We start from the raw sequence: 14,458 nt of genomic DNA, 5'->3' as shown, positions 1-14,458 counted from the left end.
AGAGAGATCTAAGCTCCACCATGAAAAACAACCTGGAACTCTAGGAATTAGTACTCAGCATACTTAATTGGCCCCTGGGAGGATACTTTTCCTGTTTTCTTCAGAGTGACACTCCTCAAAATATCTCACTCCCCTAACTTTTACAAACAACTTTAAGAACCCCCTTAGGAGATGCTTATCCCAATGCATGTGGCACAGACTAATTGACTTCTTAGGTAATAGTCTCCAGGAAAGATCCAAGATATGTCCTCTGAGTGAGATTCCCTTAGGTCTTTTATTTAATGTCCTGGGTTTGCTTCAGCTGACATCACAGGGTCCCTCTGGGCTAAGGGGATGTTTCATGTCTCACAGATGATGCTCTTCTTCTCTTCTAATTGTCTAATTTCAAGCCACGCATGTTGTCCTTCTAACCTCTGTGATTACTATTGAGGAAACATTGATGCAATTAGGAAGGGGATTTTCTGAATGCCTAACACAAATTTTTATCAAGTAGAGAAGCAGTTGTAAAGCTCTGAAGAGATGTTTTTCTTGTGAGATCCAAAATAATAGAAAATCCCAAACAGGTTTTCTTTTGACACTGGACAGAATGATGAGTAAGCTGCTTTAGCTTCTTAATCAGGCAGTATTAGTGGAAATTTCTGTTGCCCAAGTTCTCTCATATTAGAATGCAGAGGTGGCAGAGAGAGAGAGAGAGAGAGAGAGAGAGAGAGAGCGTGCACCAGCCAGCCAGAGGAAACATCTTCATGGTTAGAAGGCCCAACTGTTGGGGATAAATAAGTTCAGACACTTAATCTCTCCTACTGTATGCAGATGGAGATCAACATCTGAGCGCAGATTGCGAGAGAGTTACAGAATCACATGTCTCAGTGCTCCTCTCATCTTGAGTAATTACTGCAAATAACGGTGACTTTATTGGGGGAAATATTCCTCCTGTAAGTGTAGATTTTCAGGGTTGGAGAAGGAAGTCTGATGAGAGAATCAGAGAAAGGCTTAGTTGGATGGTCAGTAATTAAGGTTTGGGCCATTGTGTGCTGTCCTCCCCTCTGTTTCACTGCTGCACTTGTTCTGCCCACAAGCCTCTGCTGAGGAAGTTCCAGGTAAGATAATGTTGGGAGTAAAGGTATCCAGGAAACTTTGACAGAAACCAGGTATGGTCAGCTTATCCCTTCATTTGGAGGATGATTTTTGATCAGCTAATAGCAAATGCTTCCTGAGAAAGTGGAGAAAATCCTGTCACTCAAGTGCCACAAATTAGAATGGGAAGTTACTAGGAAAGTTCCCCAACGTGGAAAGAGATACATAACTTGGACTGTAAGATTTATGGAGAAAGATGGATGGTAATGAGGAAAGATATGTAAAGCAATGGATAGTTGTATAGAAGGACAGGATGTGGGTGTCTTGACAGCATGTGGTGATCAGGAGGAGCATGGGGGAAGTTGAGTTCTTAGTCTGTAGATGCTGAGCCTGAAATAACAGTGTGAGGTGACAGCCTCCAAGATGAGACCTTGGGCTCTTTAGTTACAATGATAATTTTTTTTAAAGTTTCGAGCCATTAGCTTATTTTTTTAAAAAAATGATTTAATTATTTTATTTGAAAGTTAGAGATCCACAGAGAAGGAGAGGCAGAGAAAGAGATAGAGGGTTTCCATCTTCTGGTTCACTCCCTAACTGTATGCAATTCAAAGCCAATTCAAAGCCAATTCAAAGCCAGGAGCCAGGAGCTTCTTCTGGGTCTCCCATGTGGTTGCAGGGGCCCAAGGACTTGGACCATCTTGTACTTCTTTCCCAGGCCACAGCAGAGAGCTGGATCAGAAGTGGAGCAGCTGGGATTGAGCTGGTGCCCATGTGGCACTGCATATACTGGCAGTGCATTTGGCAGCTTTACCTGCTATGCCACTGCGTTGGCCCAATAATATTTTAATGTAACAATAATAAATGACCAGTATAGTAACTTCATTTGCCTGTTGATTCAGTGATATGAGGGTACTTTAGTAACAAAGTGGCCATCTCAAGTATCAGTGGATGGAATCATTGTTGTGACACCCAGTGGAAGAATTTCTACATTTGGAAATAAGATTTTTAAACCATTAGAGCCTAAAAATGCAAGAGCAGGAAGCCACAATGTTGCCTGTATGTTATAGTTATAGAAGTTATGAGAATACTCATTCTCATTTCCAGTTCTTGAATTCTGGTCCCATGGATCCCTCAAATTCTAGATCCCACACAGCCTACATCACAAATTAGATGTAGATTTGGAACATATCCTGGGGGCATAGCCCCTGCAACGCAAGATGTTTCCAACCAGCTGAGTCTTCAAAAATCCCTTCCTTTGTTCTGTCAGGCCATCTGTTTCGAGATGATGAATCTATATCAAGAAATCCAATATCATGATCATATATACATTATTTCTATGAAATGAGTTCCTTGGGCAGGGGTAATGCTTGTGGAACTCAGTTAGGGAGAATCAAGCAAATTGTGAGTCCACAGGTAGTAGGTGTGGCAGGAGCACTCCTGGAAAGGAAGGCAAATCCGTATCCAGAGTAAGCATTTATTACAGGAAGAACAAAGCCCTGACCCTTCCATGTTTTAAGCAATCCAGTGTAATCAGTGTGCTACACAAGTAGCTGGTTAATCATCTCTGGGTATGGTGCCATATTGGAGAACTAGTATTGGTCTTGGCTGTGGACATATTGGGCTCTCGAGGTGGCTGTAGCTGAATGGACTCTGCTGAGCCCTCACATAATGTTCATCCATACCCTAATTTCTTCTTCTTCTTCTTCTTTTTTTTTACGGGGCAGTGACAAGTATGACTCTTTAAACGAGGTTGACCTCTAAAACAGATTAGCACTTGGATATGATGGTGCATTCTGTGGGTAATAGTAATGAGTCTTTTTGTTTTTATAAGACTATTGGCATATCTATTTACCAAAGTGTTTTGTTTTTAAATTATAGGATATAAAAGGGAACATATAAATGTGTTAGGGGAATGTCCCCCAACACACAAAGAACTTTGTATTTTCTTGTGTGGAAAGGGTTAGCTTGTGTTTCTTGTATACATGATGGTTGGATCATATTCAGCAGCTGATTGTTAAGTCTGAGTTAGGTGATGGGTATGTGTGCCAGATTGCCAGAAGATGGACTTTGGTGTTTTATGATGTGCTAGTTTGATTTCGGTTTACAGAATCTCTGTTTTTTAAAAAATATTTATTTTTAATTATTTGCAAGGTTGCACAGTTACAGAGAGAGAGAGAGAGAGATAAGGAGAGAGAGAGATATATAGAGAGAGACAGAAAGAGAGGCAGGCAGGCAGAGACAGGGAGAGAGGACTTCCATCTGATGGTTTACTCCATAAATGGCTGCAATGGCTGGGTCTGGGTAGATCAAAGCCAGAAGACAGGAACTTCTCCTGGCTCTCCCATGGGGGTACATTGGCCCAAGCACTTGGGCCATCCTCTGCTGCTTTACCAGGTGCATTAGAATGGAGCTAGAGTGGAAATGGAGCAGCCGGGACTCCAACTGGAGCTCATATGGGATGGTTTTGCTTCTGGCAGGGACTTTATCTGCCAGGCCTCAATGCTGGTCCCCAGAATCTTTATTTTTGTTTGTGATTAATGTGGGTCATAGAGGAGAACCCTGGGAGAGCTACTGGGTTGAAGGAAAGCAGTCGAGTGTAGTTTACACAGGTGGTTGTTAATCGTATTTGCCTCACTGGTGTGAAGCAGTAACTGGGCCCACGCCTACTTGTTTTCCTCGGGTTTCTCCTTTAGCTTCTCTGACTTCTGGGCCATTTGTGTGTCCAGCTCCATAAGATGGGTCCCAGATTCTGCAAGAGACTCACAGCAGCAATTCCAGATGTAACAGGAACAAATATTCTTCTGCTAATGAGCTCATGCTTGTGGATTCCAGCCTTCCCCTGATCTTCCACTCTTTATGTCAATCTTCCTTTTTGAGGTATGCTAGTTTTTTTATTAAACATCTTTTAAACAGACATAAAAATTGGATTTATTAATAGGGTGTCATGTGATAGTTTGATACATATATACATTGCTTAATGTACAGTCATGGTAAATATATCTATCTCCTACAACATTTAACATTTCTTTTGGTAAAAGCATTAAAAACCCCATCTTCTAGCTTTTTTTAAGAGACAATATACAACTCATTTACATTGGTTAAAGTAATATGCTTGTCTGGATCTTAGTGAAAATCCTTCCAGCTTTTCCTCTTTCAATATGATGCTAGCATGGAAACTCATGACTGGAGCATGGGGAGATTACTGAGGCCATAAACAAGAGTGTCATTTTGTAAAGTCAACAACAGGAGTCACTGTGCACTTACTCCTCATGTAGGATCTTTGTCCTTAATGTGCTGTACATTGAGACTTAATGCTATAACGAGTACTCAAACAGTATATTTCACTTTGTGTTTTTATGGGGGTGCAAACTGTTGAAAGCTTTACTTAATGTATACTACACTGATCTTCTGTGAAAAAAAAAGAAGAAATTATCAATTCCCAACTTGACTCTCACTGGGATTAAACATGACAATAGGTCTGATCTGATTTCATCATCATTTAAAAAATCATCTATTATTTTTCACTTTATGCTTCTGTGTGGGAGCAAACTGTTGAAATCTTTACTTAATGTATGCTAAACTGATCTTCTGTAGATAAAGAGAATCGAAAATGAATCTTGATGTGAATGGAAGGGGAGAGGGAGTGGGAGAGGGGAGGGTTGCGGGTGGGAGGGACGTTATGGGGGGGAAGCCATTGTAATCCATAAGCCGTACTTTGGAAATTTATATTCATTAAATAAAAGTTAAAAAAAAGTTAATTACCATTGTTAACAGTATTAACATATGCAAAAAATATGATGCTAGCTGTGGTTTGTTGTATATTTCTTTGATTGTGTTGAGGTATGTTCCTTCCATACCTAATTTTTCAATGTTTTTTCATCATGAAAGGGTGTTGTGTTTTTTTGTTTTTTTTGTTTTTTTTTTTTTTTTATTTATTTGATGAATATAAGTTTCCAAAGTACGAATAATGGATTACAATGGCTTCCCCCCCCCATAACGTCCCTCCCACCCACAACCCTCCCCTTTCCCACTCCCTCTCCCCTTCCATTCACATCAAGATTCATTTTCGATTATCTTAATATACAGAAGATCAGCTTAGTATACATTAAGTAAGGATTTCAACAGTTTGCTCCCACACAGAAACATAAAGTGAAAAATAATAGATGATTTTTTTTTAATGATGATGAAATCAGATCAGACCTATTGTCATGTTTAATCCCAGTGAGAGTCAAGTTGGGAGTTGATAGTTTCTTTTCTTTCTTTCTTTCTTTTTTTTTTTTTTTTTTAACAGAGGATCAGTTTAGTATGCATTAAGTAAAGATTTCAACAGTTTGCACCCCCATAGAAACACAAAGCGAAATATACTGTTTGAGTACTCGTTATAGCATTCAATTTCAATGCACAGCACATTAAGGATAGAGATCCTACATGAGGAGTAAGTGCACAGTGACTCCTGTTGTTGACTTTACCAATTAACACTCCTGTCTATGGCATCAGTAATCTCCCTATGCTCCAGTCATGAGTTTCCAAGGCTATGGAAGCCCTCTGAGTTCTCCGATTCTTATCTTATTTAGACAAGGTCATAGTCAAAGTGGAGGTTCTCTCCTCCCTTCAGAGAAAGGTACCTCCTTCTTTGAAGACCTGTTCTTTCCACTGAGATCTCACTCACAGAGATCTTTTGCCAGTGTCTTGGCTTTCCATGCCTGAAATACTCTCATGGGCTTTTCAGCCAGATCCGAGTGCCTTTAGGGCTGATTCTGAGGCCAGAGTGCTATTTAGGACATCTGCCATTCTATGAGTCTGCTGAGTATCTCACTTCCCATGTTGGATCACTCTCCCCTTTATTTATTCTATCGGTTAGTGTTAGCAGGTACTAGACTTGCTTATGTGCTCCCTTTGACTCTTAGTCCTTTCATTATGATCAATTGTGAACTGAAATTGATCACTTGGACTAGTGAGATGGCATTGGTACATGCCACCTTGATGGGATTAAATTGGAGTACCCTGGTATGTTTCTAACTCTACCATTTGGGGCAAGTCAGCTTGAGCATGTCCCAAATTATACATCTCTTCCCTCTCTTATTCCTACTCTTGTGTTTAACAGGGATCACATTTCAGTTAAATTTCAACACTTAAGAATAACTGTGTATTAATTACAGAATTAAACCAGTCATATTAAGTAGAACAGACAAAAAAACTACTAAGAGGGATAATGCATTAAGTTGTTCATTAACAGTCAGGGCTATGCTGATCAAGTCACCGTTTCCCATAGTGTCCATTCCACTTCAACAGGTTTCCTTTTTGGTGTTCAGTCAGTTGTCACCAATCAGGGAGAACATATGGTATTTGTCCCTTTGGGACTGGCTTATTTCACTCAGCATGATGTGTTCCAGATTCCTCCATTTTGTTGCAAATGACTGGATTTCGTTGTTTCTTACTGCGGTATAGTATTCTAAAGAGTACATATCCCATAATTTCTTTATCCAGTCTACCGTTGATGGGCATTTAGGTTGGTTCCAGGTCTTAGCTATTGTGAATTGAGCTGCAATAAACATTAGGCTGCAGACCACTTTTTTGTTTGCCAATTTAAATTCCTTTGGGTAAATTCCAAGGAGTGGGATGGCTGGGTCGAACGGTAGGGTTATCTTCAGGTTTCTGAGGAATCTCCAGACTGACTTCCATAGTGGCTTGACCAGCTTGCATTCCCACCAACAGTGGGTTAGTGTCCCTTTTTCCCCACATCCTCGCCAGCATCTGTTGTTGGTGGATTTCTGAATGTGAGCCATTCTAACCGGGGTGAGGTGGAACCTCATTGTGGTTTTGATTTGCATTTCCCTGATTGCTAATGACCTTGAACATTTTTTCATGTGCCTGTTGGCCATTTGGATTTCCTCTTTTGAAAAATGTCTATTGAGGTCCTTGGCCCATCTCCTAATTGGGTTGTTGGTTTTGTTTTTGTGGAGTTTCTTGATCTCTTTGTAGATTCTGGTTATTAACCCTTTATCTGTTGCATAGTTTGCAAATATTTTTTCCCATTCTGTCGGTTGTCTCTTCACTCTCCTGACTGTTTCTTTTGCAGTACAGAAACTTCTCAATTTGATGCAATCCCAATAGTTGATTTTGGCTTTGACTGCCTGTGCCTCCCGGGTCTTTTCCAGAAACTCTTTGCCTGTGCCAATATCTTGAAGGGTTTCTCCAATGTTCTCTAGTAACTTGATGGTGTCAGGTCGTAGATTTAGGTCTTTAATCCATGTTGAGTGGATTTTTGTGTAAGGTGTAAGGTAGGGGTCTTGCTTCATGCTTCTGCACGTGGAAATCCAGTTTTCCCAGCACCATTTATTGAATAGACTGTCCTTGCTCCAGGAATTAGTTTTAGATCCTTGATCGAATATAAGTTGGCTGTAGATGTTTGGGTTGATTTCTGGTATTTCAATTCTGTTCCATTGGTCTATCCATCTGTTTCTGTACCAGTACCATGCTGTTTTGATTACAACTGCCCTGTAGTATGTCCTGAAATCTGGTATTGTGATGCCTCCGGCTTTGTTTTTGTTGTACAAGATTGCTTTAGCTATTCGAGGTCTCTTGTGCCTCCATATAAATTTCAGCACCAATTTTTCCAGATCTGAGAAGAAGGTCTTCGGTATCTTGATTGGTATTGCATTGAATTTATAAATTACTTTTGGGAGAATGGACATTTTGATGATATTGATTCTTCCAATCCATGAGCATGGAAGATTTTTCCATTTCTTGGTATCCTCTTCTATTTCTTTCTTTAAGGTTTTGTAATTTTCATCGTAGAGATCTTTAACGTCCTTGGTTAAGTTTATTCCAAGGTATTTGATTGTTTTTGTAGCTATTGTGAATGGGATTGATCTTAGAAGTTCTTCCTCAGCCATGGCATTGTCTGTGTATACAAAGGCTGTTGATTTTTGTGCATTGATTTTATACCCTGCTACTTTGCCAAACTCTTCTATGAGTTCCAATAGTCTCTTAGTAGAGTTCTTTCGGTCCCCTAAATAAAGAATCATGTCATCTGCAAAGAGGGATAGTTTGAGTTCTTCCTTCCCAATTTGTATCCCTTTAATTTCTTTTTCTTGCCTAATAGCTCTGGCTAGAACCTCCAGAACTATATTGAATAGCAGTGGTGAGAGTGGACATCCCTGTCTGGTCCCAGATCTCAGTGGAAATGCTTCCAACTTTTCCCCATTCAATAGGATGTTGGCTGTGGGTTTTTCATAGATTGCTTTGATTGTATTGAGGAATGTTCCTTCCAAACCCAGTTTGCTTAGAGTTTTCATCATGAACGGGTGTTGTATTTTATCAAATGCTTTCTCGGCATCTATTGAGATAATCATATGGTTTTTCTTCTGCAGTCTGTTAATGTGGTGTATCACATTGATTGTCTTGCGCACATTAAACCATCCCTGCATACCAGGGATAAATCCCACTTGGTCTGGGTGGATGATCTTTCTGATGTGTTGTTGCATTCTATTGGCGAGAATTTTATTGAGGATTTTTGCATCTATGTTCATCAGGGATATTGGTCTGTAATTCTCTTTCAGTGCTGCATCTTTTTCCGGCTTAGGAATTAAGGTGATGCTGGCTTCATAGAAAGAATTTGGGAGGATTCCCTCTTCTTCGATTGTTCTGAATAGTTTGAGAAGAATTGGAGTTAGTTCTTCTTTAAATGTCTGGTAGAATTCAGCAGTGAATCCATCTGGTCCTGGGCTTTTCTTTGTTGGGAGGGCCTTTATTACTGTTTCAATTTCTGTCTCAGTTATGGGTCTGTTTAGGTTTTCGATGTCTTCCTGGTTCAATTTAGGTAGGTTGCATGTGTCCAGGAATCTATCCATTTCTGATAGGTTTCCCTGTTTGCTGGCATACAAGTCCTTGTAGTAATTTCTGATGATTCTTTTTATTTCTGTGGTGTCTGTTGTTACATTTCCTTTTTCATCTCTGATTTTATTGATTTGGGTCTTTTCTCTTCTTTTTTTAGTTAGTTGGGCCAATGGGGTGTCAATTTTGTTTATTTTTTCAAAAAACCAGCTCCTCGTTTGGCTGATTTTTTGGAATGTTTTTCTTGATTCAATCCTGTTGATTTCTTCTCTGGTTTTAATTATTTCTCTTCTCCTACTAGATTTGGGTATGGTTTGCTGTAGGTTTTCTAGATCCTTGAGGTGAATAGAAAGCTCATCTATTTGGTGCCTTTCCAATTTCTTGATGTAGGCACCTATTGATATAAACTTTCCTCTTAACACTGCTTTTGCTGCGTCCCATAAGTTTTGGTATGTTGTGCTGTTATCCTCATTTACTTCCAGAAAGTTTTTGATTTCTCTTTTGATTTCTTCTATGACCCATTGTTCATTCAGGAGCATGTTGTTCAGTCTCCATGTGTTTGCATATGCTCTAGGGATTCCTGAGTTGCTAATTTCCAACTTCATCCTTTATGGTCTGAGAAGCTGCATGGTATGATTCTAATTCTTTTGAATTTGCTGAGACTTGCTTTATGGCCTAGTATGTGGTCAATCCTAGAGAAGGTTCCATGTACTGCTGAGAAGAATGTAAAATCTTTAGCTGTAGGATTGAAAGTTCTGTATATATCTGTTAGATCCATTTGGGCTATAGTGTCGTTTAAATCTACTGTATCCTTGTTGATCTTCTGTCCTATTGATCTGTCTATTTCTGAGAGTGGAGTATTGAAGTCCCCCAGTACTATTGTATTGGGGTCTAAGTCTCCCTTTAAGTCCGTTAACAAATCTTTTAGATAAACCGGTGCCCTGTAGTTAGGTGCATATACATTGATAATTGTTATATCTTCCTGTTGAATTGATCCCTTAATCATTATGTAGTGTCCCTCTTTGTCTCTCTTAACGGTTTTTGTAGTAAAGTTTATGGTGTCTGATATTAAGATGGCTACGCCTGCTCTTTTTTCATTTCTGTTGGCATGGTATATCTTTTTCCAGCCTTTCACTTTCAGTCTGTATGGATCTTTGTTGGAAAGATGTGTTTCTTGTAAGCAGCAAATAGATGGGTTTTGTTCCTTAACCCAATCAGCCAAACGGTGTCTTTTAACTGGACAGTTCAGGCCATTCACGTTCAATGTGACTAATGATAAGTGGTAACTTTGCCCTGCCATTTGCCAAAGATAAGTTCTAATATATGCTTTGAATTCCCTGTGATCTTTTGCTGTGAGGTTTCCTTCCTTTACCTTCTTTCATATTGATGACCGTGTTTCTTTGTTTCTGTGTGTAACACATCTTTAAGCATCTTTTGCAGGGCTGGACGAGTGGCAACAAATTCTTTCAATTTCTGTTTGTTATGAAAAGTCTTTATTTCACCTTCATTCACAAATGATAGCTTTGCAGGATATAATATTCTGGGCTGACAATTGTTCTCTCTTAGTACCTGGGCTATATCTTGCCATTCCCTCCTAGCTTGTAGAGTTTCTGATGAGAAGTCAGCTGTGAGTCTGATTGGAGATCCTCTGAGAGTAATCTGACGTTTCTCTCTTGCACATTTTAGGATCTTTTCTTTATGTTTCACTGTGGAGAGTTTAATTACAACGTGTCGTGCTGAGGATCTCTTTTGGTCGTGTTTATTAGGGGTTCTGTGAGCTTCCTGTACTAGGATTTCTCTGTCCTTCTCCAAACCTGGGAAATTTTCTGCTAATATCTCACTAAAAAGGCCTTCTAATCCTTTCTCCCTCTCCATGCCTTCAGGAACTCCTAGAACCCGAATGTTGGGTTTTTTAATAGTATCCTGAAGATTCCCGACAATATGTTTTAGATTCCTAATTTCCTCGTCTTTTCTTTGGTCTGACTGTATCCTTTCCTGTTCTCTGTCTTCTAAGTCTGATATTCTCTCTTCTGCTTCTCCCATTCTGTTTGTAAGGCTCTCTATTGTGTTTTTCATTTGATCTATTGAATTCTTCACTTCAGTCACTATCCCAGTTTCCTGTTGTACTAGTTGTTTCGTTTCATTTTGATTCCTCCTTAATATTTCATTTTCACGAGAGAGATTTTCTATCTTGTCCATTAAGGATTTCTGTAGTTCAAGAATTTGTTTTTGAGAACTTCTTAATGTTCTTATCAATTTTTTGAGATCTGCTTCTTGCATTTCTTCTATGTCATCATCCTCATAATCTTGAATTGGGGTGTCTTTTTCATTTGAGGGCTTCATGGTGACTTCCTTGTTTTTATTACCTTGGTTTTTGCGTTTGTTATTTGTCATATTGGAGATATTTGGTTTCTTCACTGTGGTGCTTTTTCTTGTTATACTATGACTCTAGATTAAGTGGACTATCTGTTTTTGATGGAGCCTTAGGGCTTGAGATGGGTGTGGCCTGAGAGCTCTGTTTGGTGTGCCAAAGGTGCCACTCCCAGGTTGGGTGTGGTAAACCTCTCTCTCTCTCTCTCTTTTTTTTTTTTGATTCAAAAGGGAAGTTATTCTGCACAGCTGAACGAAGTTGGAGGTAGTTAGCAGGCAAATGATATACCCACAGGAGCCAGAGATCGGAAGCTCTTTCCCAAGGACCACACAGGGAATCTGTTCGGCCCTCGGAGTGGGCTCAAATTCTCCTTCAGTCTCCCACTGGGTTGCCAAAGTTACGGAATTGTAGCGTCTCTGGAGAGTACTCAGGTGAATTCCGTGAGTTCTCTCCCCCACCGTCTCTTTTTTCACAGTCTCAGTTCAGTAGCACCACAAATTTACTAGGTCCTAATCTCCTGTTAATTCTCCCCACCCAGAGTCAGGTTTTTCTGCTAGGCTCAGGGCCGGTGCAGACCTGAGGTCGCTCTGCTTATGACGTATGTCCAAGATGGCGCCTGCTCTTTGTCTTGCTCGCCCTTGAGAGGTGAGCGGAGAGAGAGAAACCCGTGTCCATACAAGTCACCTTTTTTTTTTCCCCTCTCTCTCTCTTCCAGTTAGCTTGGTGAAGTCCCCCCCCCCCGGGGGTCGTTCCCTCTAGTCTCCTCTCTCCGCTTGCCTGCCGGTGTCTCGGGTTATTGAGGTTCGGCTCACCTTGCGTTCCAGCGCTGGTGTGTTGAGTCTGCCGCTGGTGTCCCGAACTGTGGGCTCCCACGCTCTCCACGCAGGTCTGCTCCCCTTCCAGCGCCGATGTGTGGACTCGGAGCCCTGGACATCCCAAGTCTCCCCGCTGTTGCACTCCCCTTTGAGCACTTGCGCGCAGACCCTGCAGCTTGCGCAGCTCAGTCCCGCGGCTCGGCTTCCGCGGCTCGGCTTCCGCGGCTCCGTCCCGCGGCTCAGTCCTGCGGCTAGGCTTTCGCGCGCGGTGGGCGACCTTGTTCTCCCAGTAGGTCCTCCGATTTACGCCCACTGGATCCAGAAGAGTTTCGTCTGCAATATTTTCCTGGTTCTTTTTTCTGAGGCTACCGTAACTCCCCTTTTATTAAACTAAATTTTCCCGGACTATCGGTGCGCGCCCTCACTATTCCGCCATCTTGGCTCCGCCCCCGGGTGTTGTGTTTTATCAAATGCTTTCTATGCATCTATTGAGATAATCATATGAATTTTATTCCTTTTGTTAGTGTGATGTATTGTCTATTGATTTTTATGTGCCAAACTAACCTTGTATCCCTGGGATAAATTTCCCCTTGTTTTAGGTGGATGATCTTTTTGATGAGTTAGATTTTATTAGCTAGCATTTGGTTGAGGATTTTTACATCAAACCATCTTCTTTTGTAACATCAGACACAGAGGTGACAGCTTTGCATAGATTATTTTATCAGCTTGCACAATTGTGTAAGGTCAAAGTCCTGTTATAAAATCTGTTACATGTGTTTGTATGTGTAGAAATTTCTTAGTGGCTTAGCATCCCTGCTAAAACTCAGGGTGATAGCATAAGCAAGCCAGTAAACACATCTGTTGTGCTGATCTCTGTATCTGTCTTTCTATGTAAATTATTTACTTTGGATGATGAGAAGAGACCCTTGTCTGGAAGGTGGTACTGAATAGAGTCTGGATATTCTGAAATTGCAGAGTGATCATATTTATGAACAAAGCTTTTAAATGATCACTGACTCTATTTTAAAAAGTTTCTTTTAATTATTAGAGTTGTTGAATACTTGGAGAAAAAATTATTTCTTCAATGGAAAGATGCTTTTCTTCAGACATTCTGGACCCTACTATTTTGGTATCACACTTCATCTCCACTCCCTGTTTCCCCAGGGTTTGTGAAAGGGGACATGTGGCAGAGGAATCAGACCTCCCTGGCAGACTTCATCCTTGAAGGGCTCTTTGATGACTCCCTCACCCACTTTTTTCTTTTCTCCTTGACCATGGTGGTCTTCTTCATTGCAGTGAGTGGCAACACCCTAACCATTCTCCTCATCTGTGTGGATTCCCGGCTTCATACACCAATGTACTTCCTGCTCAGACAGCTCTCCCTCATGGACTTGATGCATGTTTCCACAACCATCCCCAAGATGGCTGCCAACTACCTATCTGGCAAGAAGTCCATCTCCTTTGTGGGCTGCGCAATCCAGCACTTCCTCTATTTGTCTCTAGGTGGTGCCGAATGTCTTCTCCTAGCTCTCATGTCCTATGACCGCTATGTTGCCATCTGTCACCCCCTACGTTATTCTGTGCTCATGAACAGAACGGTGGGACTGATGATGGCGGTCATGTCATGGTTGGGTTCGAGCATAAACTCCCTAATCCACACAATGATTTTGATGTACTCCCCTTTCTGTGGGCCTCGGAGGATCCACCACTTCTACTGTGAGTTTCCAGCTGTTGTGAAGTTGGTCTGTGGTGACATCACTGTTTATGAGACCACAGCATATATCAGCACCGTCCTACTTCTCCTCCTCCCCATCATCCTGGTTTCTACATCTTACATCTTCATCCTCCACAGTGTCATTCAGATGCGTTCAGCTGGAAGTAAGAGAAATGCCTTTGCCACTTGTAGCTCTCACTTCACCGTGGTTTCCCTGTGGTTTGGGGCCATCATCTTTTCATACATGAGGCCCAGATCCCAGCGCACTCCACTGCAAGACAAAGTTGGATCTGTCTTCAGTAGTATCATCACTCCCACACTGAATCCTCTGATTTATACTCTTCGGAATAAGGATGTAGCCAACGCTCTGAGGAGAGTACTGAGGAGAGATGTTACCACTGAGTGACCATAATGATCTCCCCAAGGACAGAGTGGATCGGATAATCCTCTCAAAGTTTCTAGCTAAATCATTGACAGTTTCCAAGTACCCAGATTGCTGATGCTCTGAGTCTCTGAGTATGTGAGAATGACATAGTTGACACAGAATTCCACTAATCTAACTTGGTGTCAGGTACTCAAGCAACATAGTTTACTTTTCTGGAATCCTTTAGAGACAATGGGAAAAAGTTTTATACCATTACGTTTCCC

General features: G+C 41.0%; 1 protein-coding gene across 1 annotated transcript; it reads left to right on the top strand.

The window, feature by feature from the left end:
* The first annotated feature begins 13,277 nt into the window (after positions 1-13,277).
* Positions 13,278-14,216, top strand: LOC100350535 (olfactory receptor 2AE1-like). The gene has a single exon (XM_089321952.1). It carries the CDS (start codon positions 13,278-13,280, stop codon positions 14,214-14,216), a length of 939 nt encoding a protein of 312 aa, XP_089178078.1.
* Positions 14,217-14,458: the final 242 nt, after the last annotated feature.

The sequence above is a fragment of the Oryctolagus cuniculus genome, chromosome 19 (assembly GCF_051225735.1).
Source record: "Oryctolagus cuniculus isolate XC-2025 breed Fujian yellow rabbit chromosome 19, ASM5122573v1, whole genome shotgun sequence".
NCBI lineage: Eukaryota > Metazoa > Chordata > Mammalia > Lagomorpha > Leporidae > Oryctolagus > Oryctolagus cuniculus.
Note: the sequence above shows the minus strand (reverse complement) of the source record. Positions and strands in the feature narration are given on the sequence as shown.